At 53.0% G+C, this 17628-nt stretch overlaps 2 protein-coding genes across 3 annotated transcripts; one reads left to right on the top strand and one right to left on the bottom strand.

The window, feature by feature from the left end:
- The first annotated feature begins 4978 nt into the window (after positions 1-4978).
- On the top strand, positions 4979-8644 carry CUNH1orf210 (chromosome unknown C1orf210 homolog). 2 transcript variants are annotated; one of them, XM_037499667.2, is made up of 4 exons: positions 4979-5016; positions 6513-6608; positions 7506-7620; positions 7767-8644. In XM_037499667.2, the coding sequence occupies exons 3-4, from the start codon at positions 7602-7604 to the stop codon at positions 8078-8080; spliced, it is 333 nt and encodes a 110-aa protein (XP_037355564.1). In that variant the 5' UTR covers positions 4979-5016; positions 6513-6608; positions 7506-7601; the 3' UTR covers positions 8081-8644. The 2 variants fall into 2 exon arrangements, with proteins under 2 accessions (XP_037355564.1, XP_037355563.1); XM_037499666.2 differs by lacking the exon at positions 4979-5016 and adding an exon at positions 5061-5107.
- Positions 8645-12399: 3755 nt separating this feature from the next.
- On the bottom strand, positions 12400-16188 carry TMEM125 (transmembrane protein 125). The gene is made up of 4 exons (XM_037499621.1): positions 16159-16188; positions 15454-15662; positions 14027-14169; positions 12400-13821 (listed from the first exon to the last, which is right to left on the bottom strand). The coding sequence occupies exon 4, from the start codon at positions 13685-13687 to the stop codon at positions 13028-13030; it is 660 nt and encodes a 219-aa protein (XP_037355518.1). The 5' UTR covers positions 13688-13821; positions 14027-14169; positions 15454-15662; positions 16159-16188; the 3' UTR covers positions 12400-13027.
- Positions 16189-17628: the final 1440 nt, after the last annotated feature.

The following is a 17628-nucleotide window of genomic DNA, read 5'->3' as shown; positions in this document are numbered from 1 at the left end:
CACCACTGGGCCTACCACTGTCTTTGGCTTAATCAGATTTTGTGGCAAATCCCCAGTCCTGGTTAGACCTGTATCCATTTCTCCCCACCTGCACTTAAGAGTGGCTGGAAAACAAAACACTAGCCACCCTAAATGACCTCCCTTTAAATCCATGACTTGGACCTTAAGGGGGGCCTTGATACTGCCTTGCAAATCTGGTACAGGCAGCTGGGGGTCATTGTCTCTCCCAAGTTGTTGAATTCATACTTCTTCATCTTTCCTCCAACCCCAGCACATCTCCCTACTCTTCTCTCTCAGGTGACAACATTGCTTCCTATTTCTCTGGTAGCCATGGGGAAAAGCCTCCTACCATTTTATTTGTACAATCTACCTGCCTCCGAGGGCCTCTCCCTCCACCTGTACACTGACCCTCACACCCCTTGGTTTCTCGTTGCTCCTTCTTTCTTCCTCCTTGTCAATTTCCCCTGTCTTCTGGATAATTCCAACCACATACACACTTGGTCTTACAGAAACTAGCCTTAAAAAAAAAACAAAAACAACTTCCCTTGATTGCACACCTGCCCCCAGTGCCAGCCATATTTCCCTTCCCCTTTTCTAACAAAATGCCATGAAGGACTTTCTCTACCTCTTTTGCTCTCATGTTCACACATCACTCCAGTCAGGCATTTGTCCCAAACATACCAACAAACTTACTTTTGTCAAGGTCACCACTGACCTTCATGTGGTCAACTTCAAAGTTAATTCTTGGTCCATATCTTAGTTGACCGATCATCAGCACTTGACACAGCTGACAAAGCCATTGTCCTTGAAAGACTTTCCTCTCTGACCTCCAGGGCCTCTCTCACGTGGCTGCCTCCTGACATGTTGACGGAGTCCTTGCCTGCTGCTCCTGGTCCACCTCTGCTCACCCTCTTCTCACGCTACACTCCTTGGAGGATCTTACCTGGGTGGCTATCTTTAAAAAAATCATCTACGTTTGTTGATTCTTGCATTTCTACGTCTAACCCTTAGCTGACCTCCTCTGCGTTCAGGCTAGTTTATGTTACCTCTGGCTTAGTATGTGGCTGGATGTCCTTTAGGCACCTCCCATCCAACATGACCAAAGCTGAGGTCCTAACGGCCCTCCCAGGTCTGTCCCTTTCAAAGCCTTCCCACAGCCCACCCTTCTAGTTTCTTAGGTCAAAACTTGGGAGTTATTCTTTGTTCCTTAATTTTTCTCAAACCCCACATCAAGTCAAAAATTTGCTGGATTCTCCTTCAAAATATATCCAGAGTCTGAGCGCTCTCCCATCTCCACCTGACTACCCTGCCACAATGTTGCCTCTCTCCTGGAGGGAAGCCTCCCTGCTTCTACCCTGGCCCCCCTATAGTCCGTTCTTCACATAGTCCTTTGCTTAACTCCTCAGTGGCTTCCCACCCGACTGAGAGGGGGACCCAAGGAGGCCTCACTTGAGCTGGTGCCCAGCAGGCCCCTCACACAGCCCTCCCACCTCTCCCCACTCACTGCACTCCATTGTCGGCCCCTCCCTGTTGCTTGAACAAGCCAACTATGCTCCTGCCTCTCCATCTTTGTCCTGGCTGTGCCTTCTTTCTGGAATGTTCTTCCCTCAAATTGGCATGGTTTCTGTCTCTTATTCAGATCTCAGTTTGTATTCCCTCTTCAGTGAGTCCCTTCTTGAGTCCTTTCAGTGAGTCCCTGTTTTCTGTTTCACATTCATTGCAATCCCCTCCACAATTCCCTATCACATGATGCTATTTTACTTTTTTTTATAGTACTTACCATTATCAGAAAGAATTTACTCTTATGTATTGTCTGTCTTCTCTGCCAGAATGAAAGCTGTATGGTAGCAGCAACTCTGTCTCCAGCTGCCAGCACATAGCCTCCCGTATGGTTGCCAGGGCTGCCCTGGAAGGGTGTAAAAGTTATTTACTGCACCAGAGTCCTGGCTGAGGGACTGTGGGTGCTGAGATCCAGCCTGCGCTCTGTGCTCCAGGTGGTGGGCATCTGGCAGGCCGCCTCCTGCTGGTTTGCCTTGTGTGCTGTGCAGGCTGGCTGTGGCTCTGTAGTGGCTGTCATTGAAAATGACTGATAGATGTGCAGAACGTGACTTGTTTTCTTCTATAGGAGATCACTTAAATTACCTTCTCATGGTCTCATATTCTTCATCTATGAAGGGGATAATTAACATCCTTCTCATAGTACAGTTAATGAGGATTAAATGAAATAGTTCATTAAAAAGATGAAGCAGATTTGATTATATTTGTGGATATGATTATATTTGTATACACTGTCATCCGTAGCCATCCTCCAATAGGCAAATTCATAGACAGAAAGCAGATTAGTAATTCCTAGAGGCTGGGGGGAGGGGAAAAGGAGGTGTGACTGCTTAATAGGTAGGGGTAACATTTTGGTGGGGTGAAATGTTTTAGAACTAAAGTGATGGTTGCACATATCCTGAATGTAATAAGTACCACTGAATTGTGCACTGAAAATGACTAAAATGGTGAATTTTTTGTCATGTGAATTAGTTTATGTGATGTAGATGCCTCAATTAGAAAAAAAAGAAAAGAAAACATGGCATGTTGCCCAGGACATCACAATGTTAAGTGACTATCTTTTGAGTTCTACTATATGATTTTCTTTTTTTTTTTTAATAGAGGCATGTTTTATTTGTTTGTTTATTTGTTTGTTTTGTTTATACAAGCACTGGGTACAGTCAGAAGCGCGGGAGGGTGAGAGAATTCACCAGAGCCAGAGCGGGGAGCAGAGCAGGCAGAAGGACCGAAGTACACTGCTGAGGGGAGCAGCGGGCGGCAGGAGAGGTCTGCGCGCCATGTGGGACCCTCCTCCGGTGGCTGGGGAGCAGCCGGGGATCGAACCGGCGCCACAGAGGCTGCAGGCAACTTCGCAACCCAGCGCTCAACCGCTGCGCCACCAGGGAGGCCCTACTATATGATTTTCTTGCATCAATATCAAAGCAAAAATCCTACACCTTTGACTGCTCACTGCCCCACCCAGGTTAGTATTTCCCTCCTCTCATCCATTTATTTCAGAAGTATTTATCGTTGCTATTTCATATCTTGGGGATAGGAAGGGCAACAAGAGCAAAGCAGACCCTACCCACAGTTTGTGGGCTCAGAGGGGGGCCTGCCAAATAAAGAGAAAATCACAGTACTATGGGAGAGAAAGTCCAGATTGGGGGGGAGCAGTAGGGCAGAGTCAGGAAGAAGGGACCCAGACTAGGGAGTGTCCGGTAAGACTGGTCTAGTTAAAGGGGCAGTTAAACTGGAGTCTGAGTGATGGTGGGTTTAGGAGGAATAATCAGGAAGCAGGGAGATGGGCATGTTGGGGGAGGAGCTGGAAGTGAAGGTTGGGGGGAGAGTAGGGATCCCAAGAACAGGGCTAGAAAGCCTGGGAGGTGAGAGCATGGTGGGTTCTAGGAATAGAGAACAGTTCAGGGGCCTCCCTGGTGGTGCAAGGGGTTAAAGCACCGCACTATAAAGCAATCTGCAGCCTCAGCAGTACGAGTTCGATCCCCTGCCAGCCAGGGAGCAACCCACATGGCAAAGCAGACCTCTCTGGTCCTGCACCCCAGCTCTTGTATACATAAATAAATTTTTTTTAATATTAAAAAAAATAGAGAACAGTTCAGTTTGGAGTGGCTGGGGGGAGAGCGAGGGAGGGACCACTGGTGGTCAGAGCCCAGCTTCCACGCTGAGATATTGTAGGTCCTCTGGGAACTGCCTCTGCTCTCTAGCTGCACTTCTACCGTGGCCACTCATAGCTCCTGGCTGCAGCCTTTGCTCCGGCTGTGTCTTGTGAATCCCTGTGGACTCTTGCACCGGCATGACTTAGCTCAAGCAACCATTCCCCAGACTTTTTTTTTAAAAAAAGATTTATTTATTTATGCACACAAGAGCTGGGGTACAGGCCAGAGATGCAGGGTGGGGAGGGGTAAGAGGATGCACCAGAGACAGAGTGGGGAACAGAACAGGCAGGTTGACTGAAACACACTGCTGAGGGGAGCAGCGGGCGAGACAGGAGAGGTCTGCTGCGCCATGTGGGTTGCTCCCTGGCGGGCTGGGGATAGAACTCGTGCTGCAGAGGCTGTGGATTGCTTCATAGTGCGGTGCTTAACTCTTTGCGCCACCAGGGAGGCCCCCATTCCTCAGACTTTTACCGAGAATTTGCCCTGTGTAAGGTGCTGCGAATCCATAAACTGCCCAAACTCGGCTCCACCCTGGGGCAGAGGCGGCACAGAAGGAAATAATTACAAGATTGGTAGATAAGGGCATTGATCTCGAGTGCTGAGCTGGGGAAGAAGTTGACCTGGTAGGGGTGGGATTAGAGGGGGTGGAGGCGGGGCGTGAGGGGTGGAGGTGGGGCTTGCGGGACTGCAGAGGACTCGGAAAGGTGACTCCTGAGCTGAATCATAAAGGACCAGGAGGCACTAGCCACGGGGACGAGAAAGGCAAAGGGAGAAAGGTTCAGAGCCTAATTTTGTGTGGTCACAAGATCCTTGAGATCCAGGTGAGGCTTGAACCCTCAGTTCAGGTAAAACAAACCCCTCAAGGGGCCAAAAGGCCTCTGAACTCACACTCCGCATGGACCTCCACATCTCCCCCACCCCCACCCCGTGCAATTTTGCGAGTCCTTGGTCCTCGGCTTTGCCTGGCGGACAAGCCCTCCCTACTGCCCTCTGGTTCCGGTTCACCGAGGCCGGCGGCCTGCACAGTCCCGCTCACTCTGGACTTTGTACCTGTCATGCAAATTCGCGTGAGCAAGCTCGAGCGGTAGCCTGCTGAGGTGTGTGCCCCTTCTAGGACCCGCTGGACCCCTCTCTGGATCCCAGGGGCACCATCACCCCACCACTGGGGGCGGGGGCGAGGCCTGCGGCAAGGTCCTCCGCACACGCGAGGGAAGAGGTAGAAACCGTCCTCCCGCCAGGAGGCGCTGCCTGCTGCCCGGCCCTCCGCCCTCACCTGCGGCTCCAGCCCCGCCTGCTGCGTCCCCAGGTGAGTCGAGCGGCCGCTCGGCCCGCCCACCCGTCCAGGTCTGGTCTGCGCCTTCCGGAAGCTTCTTCCAGACTGTGCCCAGTTCCAACAGGTGGGGAACAGAGGGGAAGACATTGGGGGCACTGGGTGGGGGGGGGCGTACAGATTCTTGATGGCTCCTGGAACGGGAAAGCAGCAACAAGCCAGGGTGGGGCGTGTGTGCCTGGGCAAATCAGTGTGTGTGTGTGTTTGTCGGGGAGGAAATGTGACCCGAGGGGGTGGGGTGACAGCCTGTGTGTGTGTGTGTGTGTGTGTGTGTGTGTCCTTGGGAAGAATTCACAGGGACAGACAGGAAGAAAGGAACAGAAGTAAAATCTTAGAAACGTCAACTTGAATCCAGTTCGTTTCAATTTCACAAAATCTTACAGTGAGGACACATTGCCCAGTGTGGGACCTACAGTAGGCACCTGAGTGTTTGCTAACAGATGAATGATTTACCTCTCCTTTCTAAGGCCCCTACCCCCATGTATTCACTCTGGATCTCTCCTTCACTCACCACACAAACATGCACTGAGTGCCAGGCTCTCTGTCTGCCAGTGCCCAGGCAGGTTAATCAGCTCGGTCCTGTCCCCAGGGAGCTGCCCATCTAGTAAATGGTCAATTTTGGGTCCTGGGACAACCTCATCTGGAGGAATGGTCTGAGAAGCAAGAGGGTGGGTGGGTGAGGCAGGAGGGGTGTGTGTGTGTGTGTGTACGTGTGTGTCTGTCTGTAGGTGTATGGTATGGGGGAGGGAACTGCAGAGGACAGGAGGAAGAATGTGGCCTGGAGTGGGGTGGGGTTGGAGGCATGTGCTGAATTGCAGGAATTGGAAGAATATACTAAAGAATGTGCACAGCCCTCGGGGGTCTAGGGAGTTCATAGTAAAGCAGGGGAGGAGGGGGGTAAGATTTGGGGAATGGCTGTGGGTAGAGACCAGTTTTAGGAAATTATTGTAAGAATTTAAGTACAAGATAAAGGTGAAATTCTATGGGGACTCAATCTGAGGGGATAGGGGGATGCAAATATTGTTTAAAAAAAGAAAAAAAAAAGACAAAAGTGAATTGGGGGTCTCCCTGATGGCGCAGTGGTTGAGCGCTGGGCTGCCCGCAGCCTCTGCAGTGCGGGTTCGATCCCTGGCCGCCGAGAGAGGGTCCCACATGGCACGCAGACCTCTCCTGCCGCTGGCTGCTCCCCTCAGCAGTGTACTTCGTCAATCTGCCTGTTCTGCTTTCTGCTCTGGTTCTGGTGAATTCTCTCACCCTCCCATGCTTCTGACTGTACCCAGTGCTTGTATAAATAAATAAATATTTTTTTAAAAAAGTGAATTGGATGGGGCTACATCTTTGGGGTGGAGAGGAGGTGATGGCTATTCCAGGGATATTTAGGGGAAGAAAAGATGGGGCTTGGTGACAGGTTTGAGGTCTCAGCGTTAAAAGATATGATGAATGCTTTCCTAAACCAGGTGCTTCTCTCCTAGGTGCTTTCTTCACCTGGATACTGCTCAGGTCCTCCTCTGATTCAAGTGATCTGCCTGCAGATCATCTTTAGCCCTAGCTAAAGATTCCTCCTCCAGGTACTTCCCTAACCTAGTTGCCCTTGTAGATAGATACCTGCCTCCCCCAATCCCCTTTCAGGCATTGCTCCCCCAGACACTCCTCTGATATAGACACTCCTCCTCTGGCTATTTGCAAGCCCAGGTGATCTAGTCTCTAGAAGAACTTCCTTTAATTCTCCTCCACTAGGTGCTCTCCAGCTCTGGTGACTCCCATCCAGGTCATTTCCTTATCCAGGTGATCAGCACTTGCCTACTTCTAGGAGCGGAGGAGAATGGACAAGGGGTGTGCCTGAAGGGCTGAGGGTAGAGGTGAGGTGGCAGGGGATCCTGACTCAGGAGCAGAGGAGCCAGGACTGCCCTGGCTGCTTCTGGGAATTCCTGCCCTGGAAGGGGATGGGCACCATCCTCCACTGGTAGCCTGCACTCGGCTTGTTAGCACTGAGCCATTGCTGCTGTCCATCCTCCTAGAACCAGGACCTGCCTCTGCCTCCAGCCCCAGCCTCAGCTTGGTCAGCCTCAGCTTACTAAGCAGTGTAGCCTACTGGGCTCTGGCCCTGATCCAGAGACCTGGGTTCAAGTCCTGTGATTTTGGCTGAGTCATTCCAACTTTCTGGGCCTGGGTCCTCATTTATGGAGTGGGGGTGATGTTTATAACCACAGTGCAAGGCCCGTAGCTCATTGCCTGAATCATATGGGGTGCTCAGCCTGTTCTCTCTTCGAGTCACTTTTTCAGCCTCTTCCAGGCCTGGGCCCTACAATGTCCCCTTACAAATAGCCTGTTGCCACGCACTCTTTTCTCTCCTGTGGACAGCAGGTTATGGCCAGTTGTCTGTGCAGTGGCCTGACATGACTGGGGCAGTGGCCTGAAATGTGCATGCTGTGGCTGTCCCTGACACCCACATGTGTGTGTTTCAGGACTCTGTGCCCAGGGCCGCCTGGCATCTGGGGGTCTCCTTGGAGGCAGAGCTCTTCTGGCAGAGGCCAAAGCTCACCAGTTCTTCCAGCCCCTCCATGAGTGCAGCAAACAACAGTGAGTGACATTAGGAGGGACACTGAGGAGGGGTGTGGGTTCCCCTTATCTGCTGGGGGTGGGGGAAAAACCCTGCTCCCTCTCCTCTTGATTTCCCCTGGAATCCTGTCTGGAGCCCTATTCACACAGCTGTCCTTTCTTTGCAGCCACTGTGGGGCCCTCGGAGTTCCCCACAGCATCAGCCATGTCCCCTGGACCAATCACTGGGACCCGGGCATGGCCTGTGCTGGTAGGGGTTGTGCTGGGGGCTGTGGTGCTCTCTCTCCTCATTGCACTTGCTGCCAAATGCCACCTCTGCCGCAAATATTATGCCAGCTACCAGCACCGCCCACTGCCCAGGCCAGGGAAGGGCTTCCGCCAGGAGATGGGAGATGATGATGACGATGGCTTCATTGAGGACAATTACATTCAGCCTGGCGGGCTGGGGACAGGGAGTAGCAGGGACCACTTCTCCCTCTGAGCCCTGATCTTTGGACACCCCCGGCCCCCAGTGCCTGACAGCTAAGGATAGTGGATTCTACATGGGAACCACGAGCCTCAGGGACAGAGGTGGCTAGGATTTAAGGGATGACCAAGGCTAGAGCGATTCTCCCCTGATACTAGCCACCCAAGTGACAATGACCCTCCTGCTCAGCGACTCTCAATGGCTGCCTGCTGTTCCCAGGGTGAAGCCTACCTAGGGCCTGACTATGGAGATCAGGCCTGTCAGTCTCTTAAGTTTCTTTTCTTGCCTTTCCCTTCTTTACTCCCCACTTAATTATTTGTTATTCCTTCCCCTCCCACCAATCTGTTTCTTCATGCACAGACACTCCCATACTCCCTCCCTCCGCTTCTTCCTCCCCACTTCCTGGTTCCGTATCCTCTGTGACAGCGATGAGAAACCTTCTTCCTACCTGCTGTCTTTGCAGAGGCACCCAGGTGATCATATTTTAGGAGAAAACCAGCATGCCCCGTTTCTTATTGAAATGTTTTCCTATCAATGAAGTAGATACCTAAATGGTTGTGTTTTTCATAGGTCTTAATAAATCAGTTTTCATTTTAAATAAAAAGTCACTCCTTTTGCTTTCCTGACCTGGCACTTGTGAATAAAAATGTTCCTTGTCACAGTGAAAAACACCACGTGGACAGCGGCTCCCAACACTCCAGGCTTCTTTGCCATTCCCTTGCCTCCTGTATGTGAATTGTTATCACAATTTGCATTTACACCTACGGAGCCTCAGGGAGCTCTGGGGCCCGCAGCTGTGCCTCTTTCTGTCTTCAGGGTCTTGCATGGCCAATGCTAAATATTTGTCAGATTGGTTCAATTACTGTGGGCTAAGAGTGAGTAGTAAAAGGTGGGAGAAGGGTCGGGCGTGTGGAAGACTTTATCAAGAATCTTGAAGAAGAGAAGGATAGAACCATAGTTGGAGAGATTGGAGCAAGGAGGCAGTTTTAAGATGAGACGGGCTGCAAGCAATGGAAAGGAATGTGGGGAGAGAATGAAGGGGGCTGCTGACCTTGGAGGCGGGACGCAGGTGATCCCAGCTCTGGGGGTTCAGCGTGGTACCCCCAGCACTGTCACTTAAGGGTATTAATGAGGCTGCCTACCTGGGACTCCACATACTCCTCTCCTAGTTTCACATATATCAGGTTCTGGGCTGTTTCCTTCAACATGATTTCATTATGACATCAATGAACAAAAATGTATCCTGGCTAATATTGGACAAAACATTTTTCGAGGACCTAGTTTTGTTAGGCACCATTTAATTGCTTAAAGTTGCAGTTTCCAGGAGCCCACTGCCAATGTCAAGAGAGGACTTACACAGGCAGGCAACAGAATCTGATTGGGACAACTGTCTGCCACTGGCCCAAACTGCTGTGACGAGGGGGCAGCTCCTGTAGTGCGTAGGATTTGGGGATCCCACCTGTTCCAGGTTTTTTTCCCAGACAAGGGGAAGTTGTCATGAGTCTGGTGGCTACCTCATATGTGTGCAGTGGATGCAGTGTTGGCCTTTGGAAAGAGCCAGTGGAGGCGAGTGTTGGGATGACCAATGTAGGGAATGCTCAAGGAAGTCGAGGAGGGCTGCAGGGTAGAGTTTGAGGGGTGCCCTGGCAGTGATACGGCTGAATATTGGGATGCTGTGCAGGGATGGATTGGAGGGGAGAGCTGATGTGACTAAATATGGCTCAGAGAACAGTGTTCAGAGCTATGCAGGAGGCAGACCTGACTGGACTTGCTAACTGCTTGGATGTGGGAGCAGGAGGGAGTCAGCCAAGCTGCTTTGGCTTCTGTGGCTTGATGGCTGAGCTCACTGAGGAAGAGTTGGATTATGGGGATGGAGGATTCAATGTCGGATGCGGATTATCAGAGGAAGATGCCCAGGGCACCAGACAACCTGGCTGTGTGATTTCTCTGTAACTGCAGCCGGCAAAGCGGCAGATGCAGCACAGGGAGATGGGTGGATTCATCCAGGGAGAAGCTTTTGCTAGGAGGGTGGGCCCGAGGGCAGGGGCTAAGGTGTTGAGGACTATGATAAGGAGTGGGTGAAATGATGGGTCACAGAATCTTAACCAGAGGGGTGGGAAGACATGAGGGGAAAGGAAGAGAGGCAGAGGGACCCATGGCTTCAGGCTGCAATGTGGACCACGATGAAGTTTAGTAAGATGCTCTAAGTGAACAAGCAAGTCAAGTTTTCCTGACTGAGGAAGTACTGTCATAGCCCTGCCTGCGACTCCACCAGCTTTACCATGCTGCCTCTTTATAGTTGGGTGTGCAGATGCCTTTCCAGTGCCCTTTTGAACAGGCCCCCAGGGGGCACAAACCACATTCTTCATCTGGCACCATTCCCAGGAGAGCCTGACCCTGGCCTTGCCTGCATTGCTGCTCACCCAGACCGGCATGCTGGGAAATGTCCTTCCCCACTTTCCAGCTCTGTGTTTCTGTTTTTCTGTTTGTATCTTAAAAGAAATATTGATTCTGACCCTGTCTTAGTTGAAAGGAAATGTGATTTCTCTCCATATTACAGGAAAAGTGTTCTGTGGTCCTCTACTGGCCTAGGAGTTGGTGCTAATAGGAACCCAGGAAGAGAGAGAATTCCTGGGCCAGACAGGGCAGGGCCTCAAGATGGCAAGATTCAGGCCAAATGTGGGTAGTGGTCTGACTCCCCAACCCTTCCCAGTTATAGCTGGGTAGCTCCATGGCCCACACACACGCACACACACACTGCTGACCCTCTAAGCCAAGTCCTTCATCCATCCAACACAGCACCTACTATGTGTCAGGTCCATGCTGGGAACAAGGGATACACAGATGCGCAAGACCCAAACCCTGCCAGGAGGAGCTCACCATTTTAAAAGACAGACACACAGAGAAGGAATTGGGGACTGGTGTCCAGGCTAAGGTATGGGCATAAGAGAAGGACAGTTTACCAGTTGAGCGGGAGAGTGCTGGGGGAGACTCCCAGAGAATATGGCTTCTTAGGGAACTGGGTCTTGAAGGAGACACAGGCAAGGAGAAGGGCACTATGGATCTGAGACAGCACAGGGAGGTCATGCCAGTAGTTCAGGGGGGCTGGCTCAGGAGGCATTTTGGCTTTGGCTTTTGAAGGGAGAGGGAGGCCAAATTTTGTGAGGAAGTCTGCCAGAGGTGGCAGGCCATGGAAAAATTTTAGGCAGATTTACATATTCATTTTAGGACAGTTTTTCTGGCTCAAGGGTGGTGGGGTGTTGTGGATTTAAGAGGAGAAAAGAGAAAAATTCGGGAGGGTAATAGGGAGACTGCTGTATGAGTCAGACAAAGATGAAGCAGGCTCTGTGTAAGTAGTGACTGTGGGGGCACGATTACCAGGCAAATATTTATGGGGAAAGTCACAGAAGTTGGTGTATTTATTGGCCATGGGGTGAAGAGGGAGGGAGGGTGCTTTCTGGAGCCACTCTGAGGCTCAACCCTGGATGCTAGGTGGATGTGAGACAGAGGAGCTAGTTCAAGATGGAGAGGAGAGCCGTTCAGTTTTGCATGTGTGAAGGCTAAAGTGTCTGTGGAACACCCAGTGCTTCTGGACATGCCCTGTCATTTCTGCTCTTGACTCTCCCTCCCTGGGTGGGTGACACCCTTCCCCTCCTCCACAAGCTCACCATTTTTTCCAGGAGGCCGCCTGGTCTGGACAGCTAAGAGCAATTTACTCTTGCCAGAGCCTCTGTAGCTCTAGTTAAATGCTTTTGAGAAGCCACATCTGGCTTCCCATCTCCCTTGGGATCCTCCTTGGTACTTCATGTAAACTGCACCCTGCAAAGCAGGAAGTGAGGGAAATCAGCAGCCCCCATCTCTAGCACAATTCCGTGGAATTTTAGGGTTGCCTCCCAGGAAGGGGAGATCCCTTCCAGGGCTCACCCCAAGAAGGAAGTGACTCTTACAGCCCAAGGCGGTTACAAACTCCCCTCCCATGCTTGGGAGCCCTGAGCTAGGCACCTGTGCAGCAACTACACAAACCAGGATGCTCTGGTTTCAGAGGTGGGGTCAGGAGCTGCAGCCTCCAGAGAAACGAGATGAAAAAAACCCCAATACTTAAGGCCTCAGGCTCCCCATCCTCTCTCCACCCTCTGGAAGCTGAGCATCCCTTCACCCTAGCTCCCCTCCAGCTTCTTAGCACCAAAAGGAGAGGCCCCAGGTCTGACTGGAGAGGTCTTCACGGAACCTTTGCTCAGCCTGAGGGGGGCACAAAGTGTTCCCTCTGGGAGGGGTGGGGGAGGGCAGGAAGGGTGTCTAAGTGAGCAATAAAGACCATGACTGTAATAGTGAGCACTGCTTTTATTGCAGACGCGCCCCTTCCTTCCACATGTCAGTCCTCACAACAATCCCCAGAACTGTGACCATCACCCTCAAGAATGGAAGCTCAGAGAGGTCGAGTCACTTGCCTGAGGCCCCCAGCTGTGAGTGGAAGGGGGGGGGTTCCAATCCAGACCAGTCCCACTCCAGAGCCCATGTCCTTTCCACGTTGCCACCATTTACTCTCCTCAGGGGTGCTGGCACAGTCTGTGGGTGGGCAACAGTCACTTCTGTGGAAATTCTTGACAGGTGGCACCGGGCAGGGTTGGTTTTGAGGGGTGTTGGGAATAGGGGCCAAAGATCTTCAGGGATCCCAGACACTTCTCTGCCCAGAGACTCCAGACACAGACAGGTCAACTCTGACAGTTGTGGGACAAACACCAGGTTCCCGGGAGCCCCGCACTCACCCTCCTGAGGTGCGGGCATGAGTACAAAAAGGTCTTCATCACCTCATACAATCCACAGGCGGGCTGACTGTCTCGGGACAACCCACGCCTCATCTGCCCTCTCCCCTCCCCTCTCGCACACGTGCTGGCTCACACGCGTGACCTGGCACAGTTCTGCGGCTCCGAGCAGGTGGTGGGAAGGAAGGCTCCGGCTCGGTCAGATGAGATTGGCGATGCTGGAGGTGGTCTCAGGACGCTGGCCAGCAGACAACTGTCCCGAGATGCTGAAGACGCCGCCATTGTCCCTGGGGTCACCATGGGCAGTGGGGGTGGGGGCGCAAATAGGGGGGCAGTGTCCACTCATGCCCACCTGGTACAGCAGCAAGCCCAGCAGTAAGAGTGAGCCTGAAGCAGCCAGGGCGATGCCCACACACAGCATGGTGGCCAGGGGCCGGGTTGGGGCAGGGGCTGCGGCCAGCCCGGCCAGCGTCAGGCCCATGACCAGCAGCACGAGGCCGCTGAGTAGCACCATGAGGGCATCGGCACCCCCACCGCTGCGCAGCAGGGCCACGTGGTGGGGCTGGCGGATGCAGTTCATGTCCTGCACGGCCGAGCTCATCAGCTGCTTCACCAGGACCAGCAGGGCCAGCAGGCAGAGCACAGTGCCCACTGCCAGCCGCCACTCGCCTGAGCGGCTGCTGGTAGAAGAGAGCAGAGCCACACCGCCCACCCCGCAGCCCGCCACAAGGCCCACAGCCATGGCGAAGCAGAGGGCAGAGCGCCGCGGCTGTTGGGACCACCATAGCTCCACCTGCTCCGCCAGCACTTCCGGGGGCAGCCCTGGGCGCAGGGAGCCCTGAGCTTCTCCTCCAGGCATGGCTGGGGCTGGCAGGGTCAGGGCAGAAGGCAGAGGTCAGTGTCAGGGGTTAAAGGGTGCAGAGCATGGCCTACTTGGCAGCTAGAGACCCTGAATCCCGTTCCTCTCACAGTCCCGGGTCTGGTCACCATCACCTGCGTGGAGATAATCAGCTTGTCACCTCCCAGACCTCCCGCCCTCTCCTAGGAGCCTGGGGATGACCTTTAGGAATCTCCCCCAATGAAGCCTCCTTTCCCAGCCATGGCCCTTGGGCATGCCCCTCCAGTGACCCCAGGAGAGTTCACCCCACATAAAACACCCCCACACCCCTCCAGAAAGCCCTTTTGTCCAGCCCCTGACCTCTCTGGCTCCAGTTCTCTCGGTTGCCCGTCCCATCCTGGCTGGCCGAGGATGCTGGTACCACCGTAGAAGATGGAGGAAGAGTCAAAGATAAAGCCTCATTCAAGATCCACTCACATGGCCTCAGCTGTCACCGCTGGCTCCTGGGGGGAGGGGAGGGCAGAGGGCGGGAGCTTATGAGTTAACCCTTCCAGAACCAGCAGCCTGGCCCAGAATCTTCTCTCTGAGGACTGCATCTCCTTCTCTGTGGTTTAGGATGAGACCTCCAACACCCAACTGCCCCTGATAGTCTATCCAGTCTCACAACCAGGGCTGCTGGTTCCCAAGCCGCTCTCTCTCCAAACAGATCTCCCTCCCTTAAGCCAGTAGTCACTTTGATGTCCATCATCATCTCTCCTGCAAGAGAGATGATGATCATCTCTCCAAACTTCTCACTTTACCCCAAACCTGCTCTTCCTCGAGTGTTGCTCGCTTCCTCATTGAATCCACATTCACATCCATAGGGTGGTAGTCTTTAAATAATTCTCCCCCCAGGTCTCTGCTCTCATTCCCACTGCTCCTGCCGCATCACCTCCCTGCCCTATCTCCTCAGCAGCCTTCCGGCTCCCCTACTCTTTCCCATGCCCCCACCCCCTACCCCATGCCACCCTCTCCCACGCTTTCACTAAAGCCTAAAGCTGCATGAAGGAGAAAGGAGGGTCTGAAGTCCAGCTCTGGTCCTAGCACCTGTGGGCTCTTGGGCCAGGGCCTCACGGTGATTACTCATTTAACATGTCCTCCAGAGCCTGCCCACCTTGGCAGCTGGGCTCCCTGACCTCCAGGAACCCCATTTACAGCAGAGGTCCTGTCTGTGATCACTGCTGGCGGTGGGTTTGTCAGAAGGGGGCTCGGCGGGAGGGCCAGGGAAGCTCCCCTTAAGCTCACCTTTTAGAGCCAGGGTCCCCTTATCGTAAAAGTGAGGACAATAACATTTCTCTTGAGGGGTGGGGGTGAGTCATTTGACATCTGCATTTCAGAATTCCAATGGGAATTCTGGGGCCCCCGTAGATGCCCGAAGCATGTTTTTGAATAAAAGAACACTGCCCTCCCTTCCAACTAGGGTAAGACTCCTGCTTTATCCACAGGGCGCAAGTCCTGAATCATCCAGGGGTTTGACTACGTGGCTCTAGAGGGGTTACACCCCAAATGAGGGCTCTGTCCTCCACAGCTCCTCTGCAGGAGCAGTCTGGGGAACACAACTTGGGAGGGGCAGGTGTTGATGCTCCCAAGGGAGACGGGGGAGGGGCTGTGACTTCACTGGGTGCCAAGTGCTTGCACAGAGGTGCTGGGAGAGTGGCACCGGGTGGGGGTGGGGGTGGAGGGTCTCGGGGAACAGCCAGTGGGAGAAGGTAGGGGTGGGGTGAGGTGGGGGGCCGTGGGGCACTCACAAGAAGCCTGGAAATGCTGGATCCTCTCTGAGCAAACTGGGCTGGCGGGTAGGTCACTCCAGCTCCGTTTCCGGGGAGGTGCTTCACCTGCCTAACCTGCACCCAGGTGAGCCTGGAGTGGGGGAGGGGGAATCAACAGGTGTTTCTAAGGCAGGACTTGAGCGGATTGGCTGACGTGGCAAGGTTTCTTCTGCTGGGCTGAGGCATTCCTGGGAAGGGAGGGGCTTCTGTTAGCTGCTGCTAGGGCTCCAACACAATTCCCAGATGGGGCAGAAGCAGGAATGTGATCTATCTGCCCCAGCGTCTTGGACCCCACCCACCCCTAGCTCCAACCCCAGCTTGGCTTTATCCTCAGTCTCAAACCTAACCCCAACTCCAGCTGCAATTCAGACTCCAACTAGAACTTCCTTTCAGCCTCCTACCCCACACCGCGGCCCTAGCCCTGAATCTCAAATCCCAATCCCAATCTCAGCCCCATTTCCAAATATATTTCCAGCCCCAGCTGCAAAACATAACCCCAAATCTGACTTGAAACCCCAATCCCAGCTCTAAATTATGGAATTAGGCCCAATACCTTACTCTCTCACCCTCAGCCCCAACCTTGCCTCCCATTCCTGAACTCAGTCCCCAAATCTCAACTCCAAACCCTGCCTCAGTCCCAGATTCCACACCAGCTGATATTCAACCCCAGCCCCAGTACTCTACCTCTGGTGCTTTTCCCTAGGCTGGATATCCCACAAATCCCTTGCTCATTCTCAAGTGCCTGACCTTGGCAGGACTGCCCCACAAGTCTGGCACCTGCTGGGAGAGGGCGGGTAGGGGAGGGGTGGCTTAATTGCACTGGGAGGAGGGGTAGAAGCACTTAAGTAGGAAACAGGAACTTCCTTGCTTAAATCACTTGTAGGACACTTTGTGATAAATGCCACTCTCTCCACAGGCACACAGATCCCCTGCAACCCACTGGGCGTCCCTTGTCACTAACCCTGTCCCCCAGCCTGCACGCCTGTAGTTCAGTTCTACCTGCTCTGCCCTCTACTCTGCCCTTCTGGATGGTTTTGAAGTCAGAATTCTCACTACCTGGGTTGTTTACCACTCCCTTGTCTCAGTCTGGCCAACTTATTCAACTGAGATGTCACCTCCTCCTGGAAGCCCTTCCAACCACCAGGCTGGTTTAGGGGTCTCCTTGATGCATCTGTGAACTTTGTACTTTCCCCACAACCACTTTTCTTGCATGTGCTGTAAGTGCCCTTATTTGCTTACCGGTTATCCGCTGCAGACGCGCGGACCCCTGTTTTGCTAACCATCACGGCCTCAGCAGCTAGCATGTGCCTGGCACATGTGAAGTAATCGGTATTTGTTGAGTGAATGTGTGAGCTGACAGGTGCTGGGGTTTTGAGCAGGGTGCATGCGAGAGGAAGCTGGAAAGGCAGGTTTGGCAGAGGGTGCACAGCCCCTGGAATGCCATGCGAGGCATTTGGACTGTGTCAGGTGCCAGAAGGTTCCAAAGTACAGCAGAGACACAGTGGGGGCTCTGCTTCTAGTATCCAAATCTTATGCCACACACCCCCTGCTGGATGGGCCAAGGGGGCTGGTAGGAAGGAGGTGGTTGTGGGCAGTCACCCATGTCCTGGGCTCAGTGCCTTCTAATGCCTTTGCTCTTCTGATGTGTATGAAGTAGACAGGGAAACAAAATTGAAGTAATCTTTCCATTAGCAGTTCACAAAAGAATTACATTCAACCTGTCGGTGCTTCTCTGTATGGTGTGGACATGACTGAGAGTCCCGCTGTTATAGAGCAACCCCGATATTAAACGGGTTCCTGGCTGTGGGTCCTCACCCGCGCGCTTTAAAGGGACTTATGAATACTCTACTACAGACACACACAAAAGGGTTAATAAAAGGTTTATTTACAAGAGAAAAGGAAATAAGGAAAATGTACAACTCAGGGAGAAAATAGGGAAATAAAGTCTTTAATGCGTCCTACCCGATCCGACGACCTGGAAACCCAAAGTCCCTCTCAGAGCTGGCCGGACGCTGCGAGCTGGTGGAGAGCCCAAAATGGGGTCCCCCAAAGCCCACGTGTCTGCCTTTTCTATCCACCTGGCTGCTTAACCCCACCCTCAGGTCCCAGCCACCTTCCCTTTGGTGGTGATGGGATTTGGAGTTCCCAGTGTCT

The sequence above is a fragment of the Talpa occidentalis genome, unplaced genomic scaffold (assembly GCF_014898055.3).
Source record: "Talpa occidentalis isolate TD23 unplaced genomic scaffold, MPIMG_talOcc4v2.1 talOcc4.9, whole genome shotgun sequence".
Lineage (NCBI taxonomy): Eukaryota > Metazoa > Chordata > Mammalia > Eulipotyphla > Talpidae > Talpa > Talpa occidentalis.
Note: the sequence above shows the minus strand (reverse complement) of the source record. Positions and strands in the feature narration are given on the sequence as shown.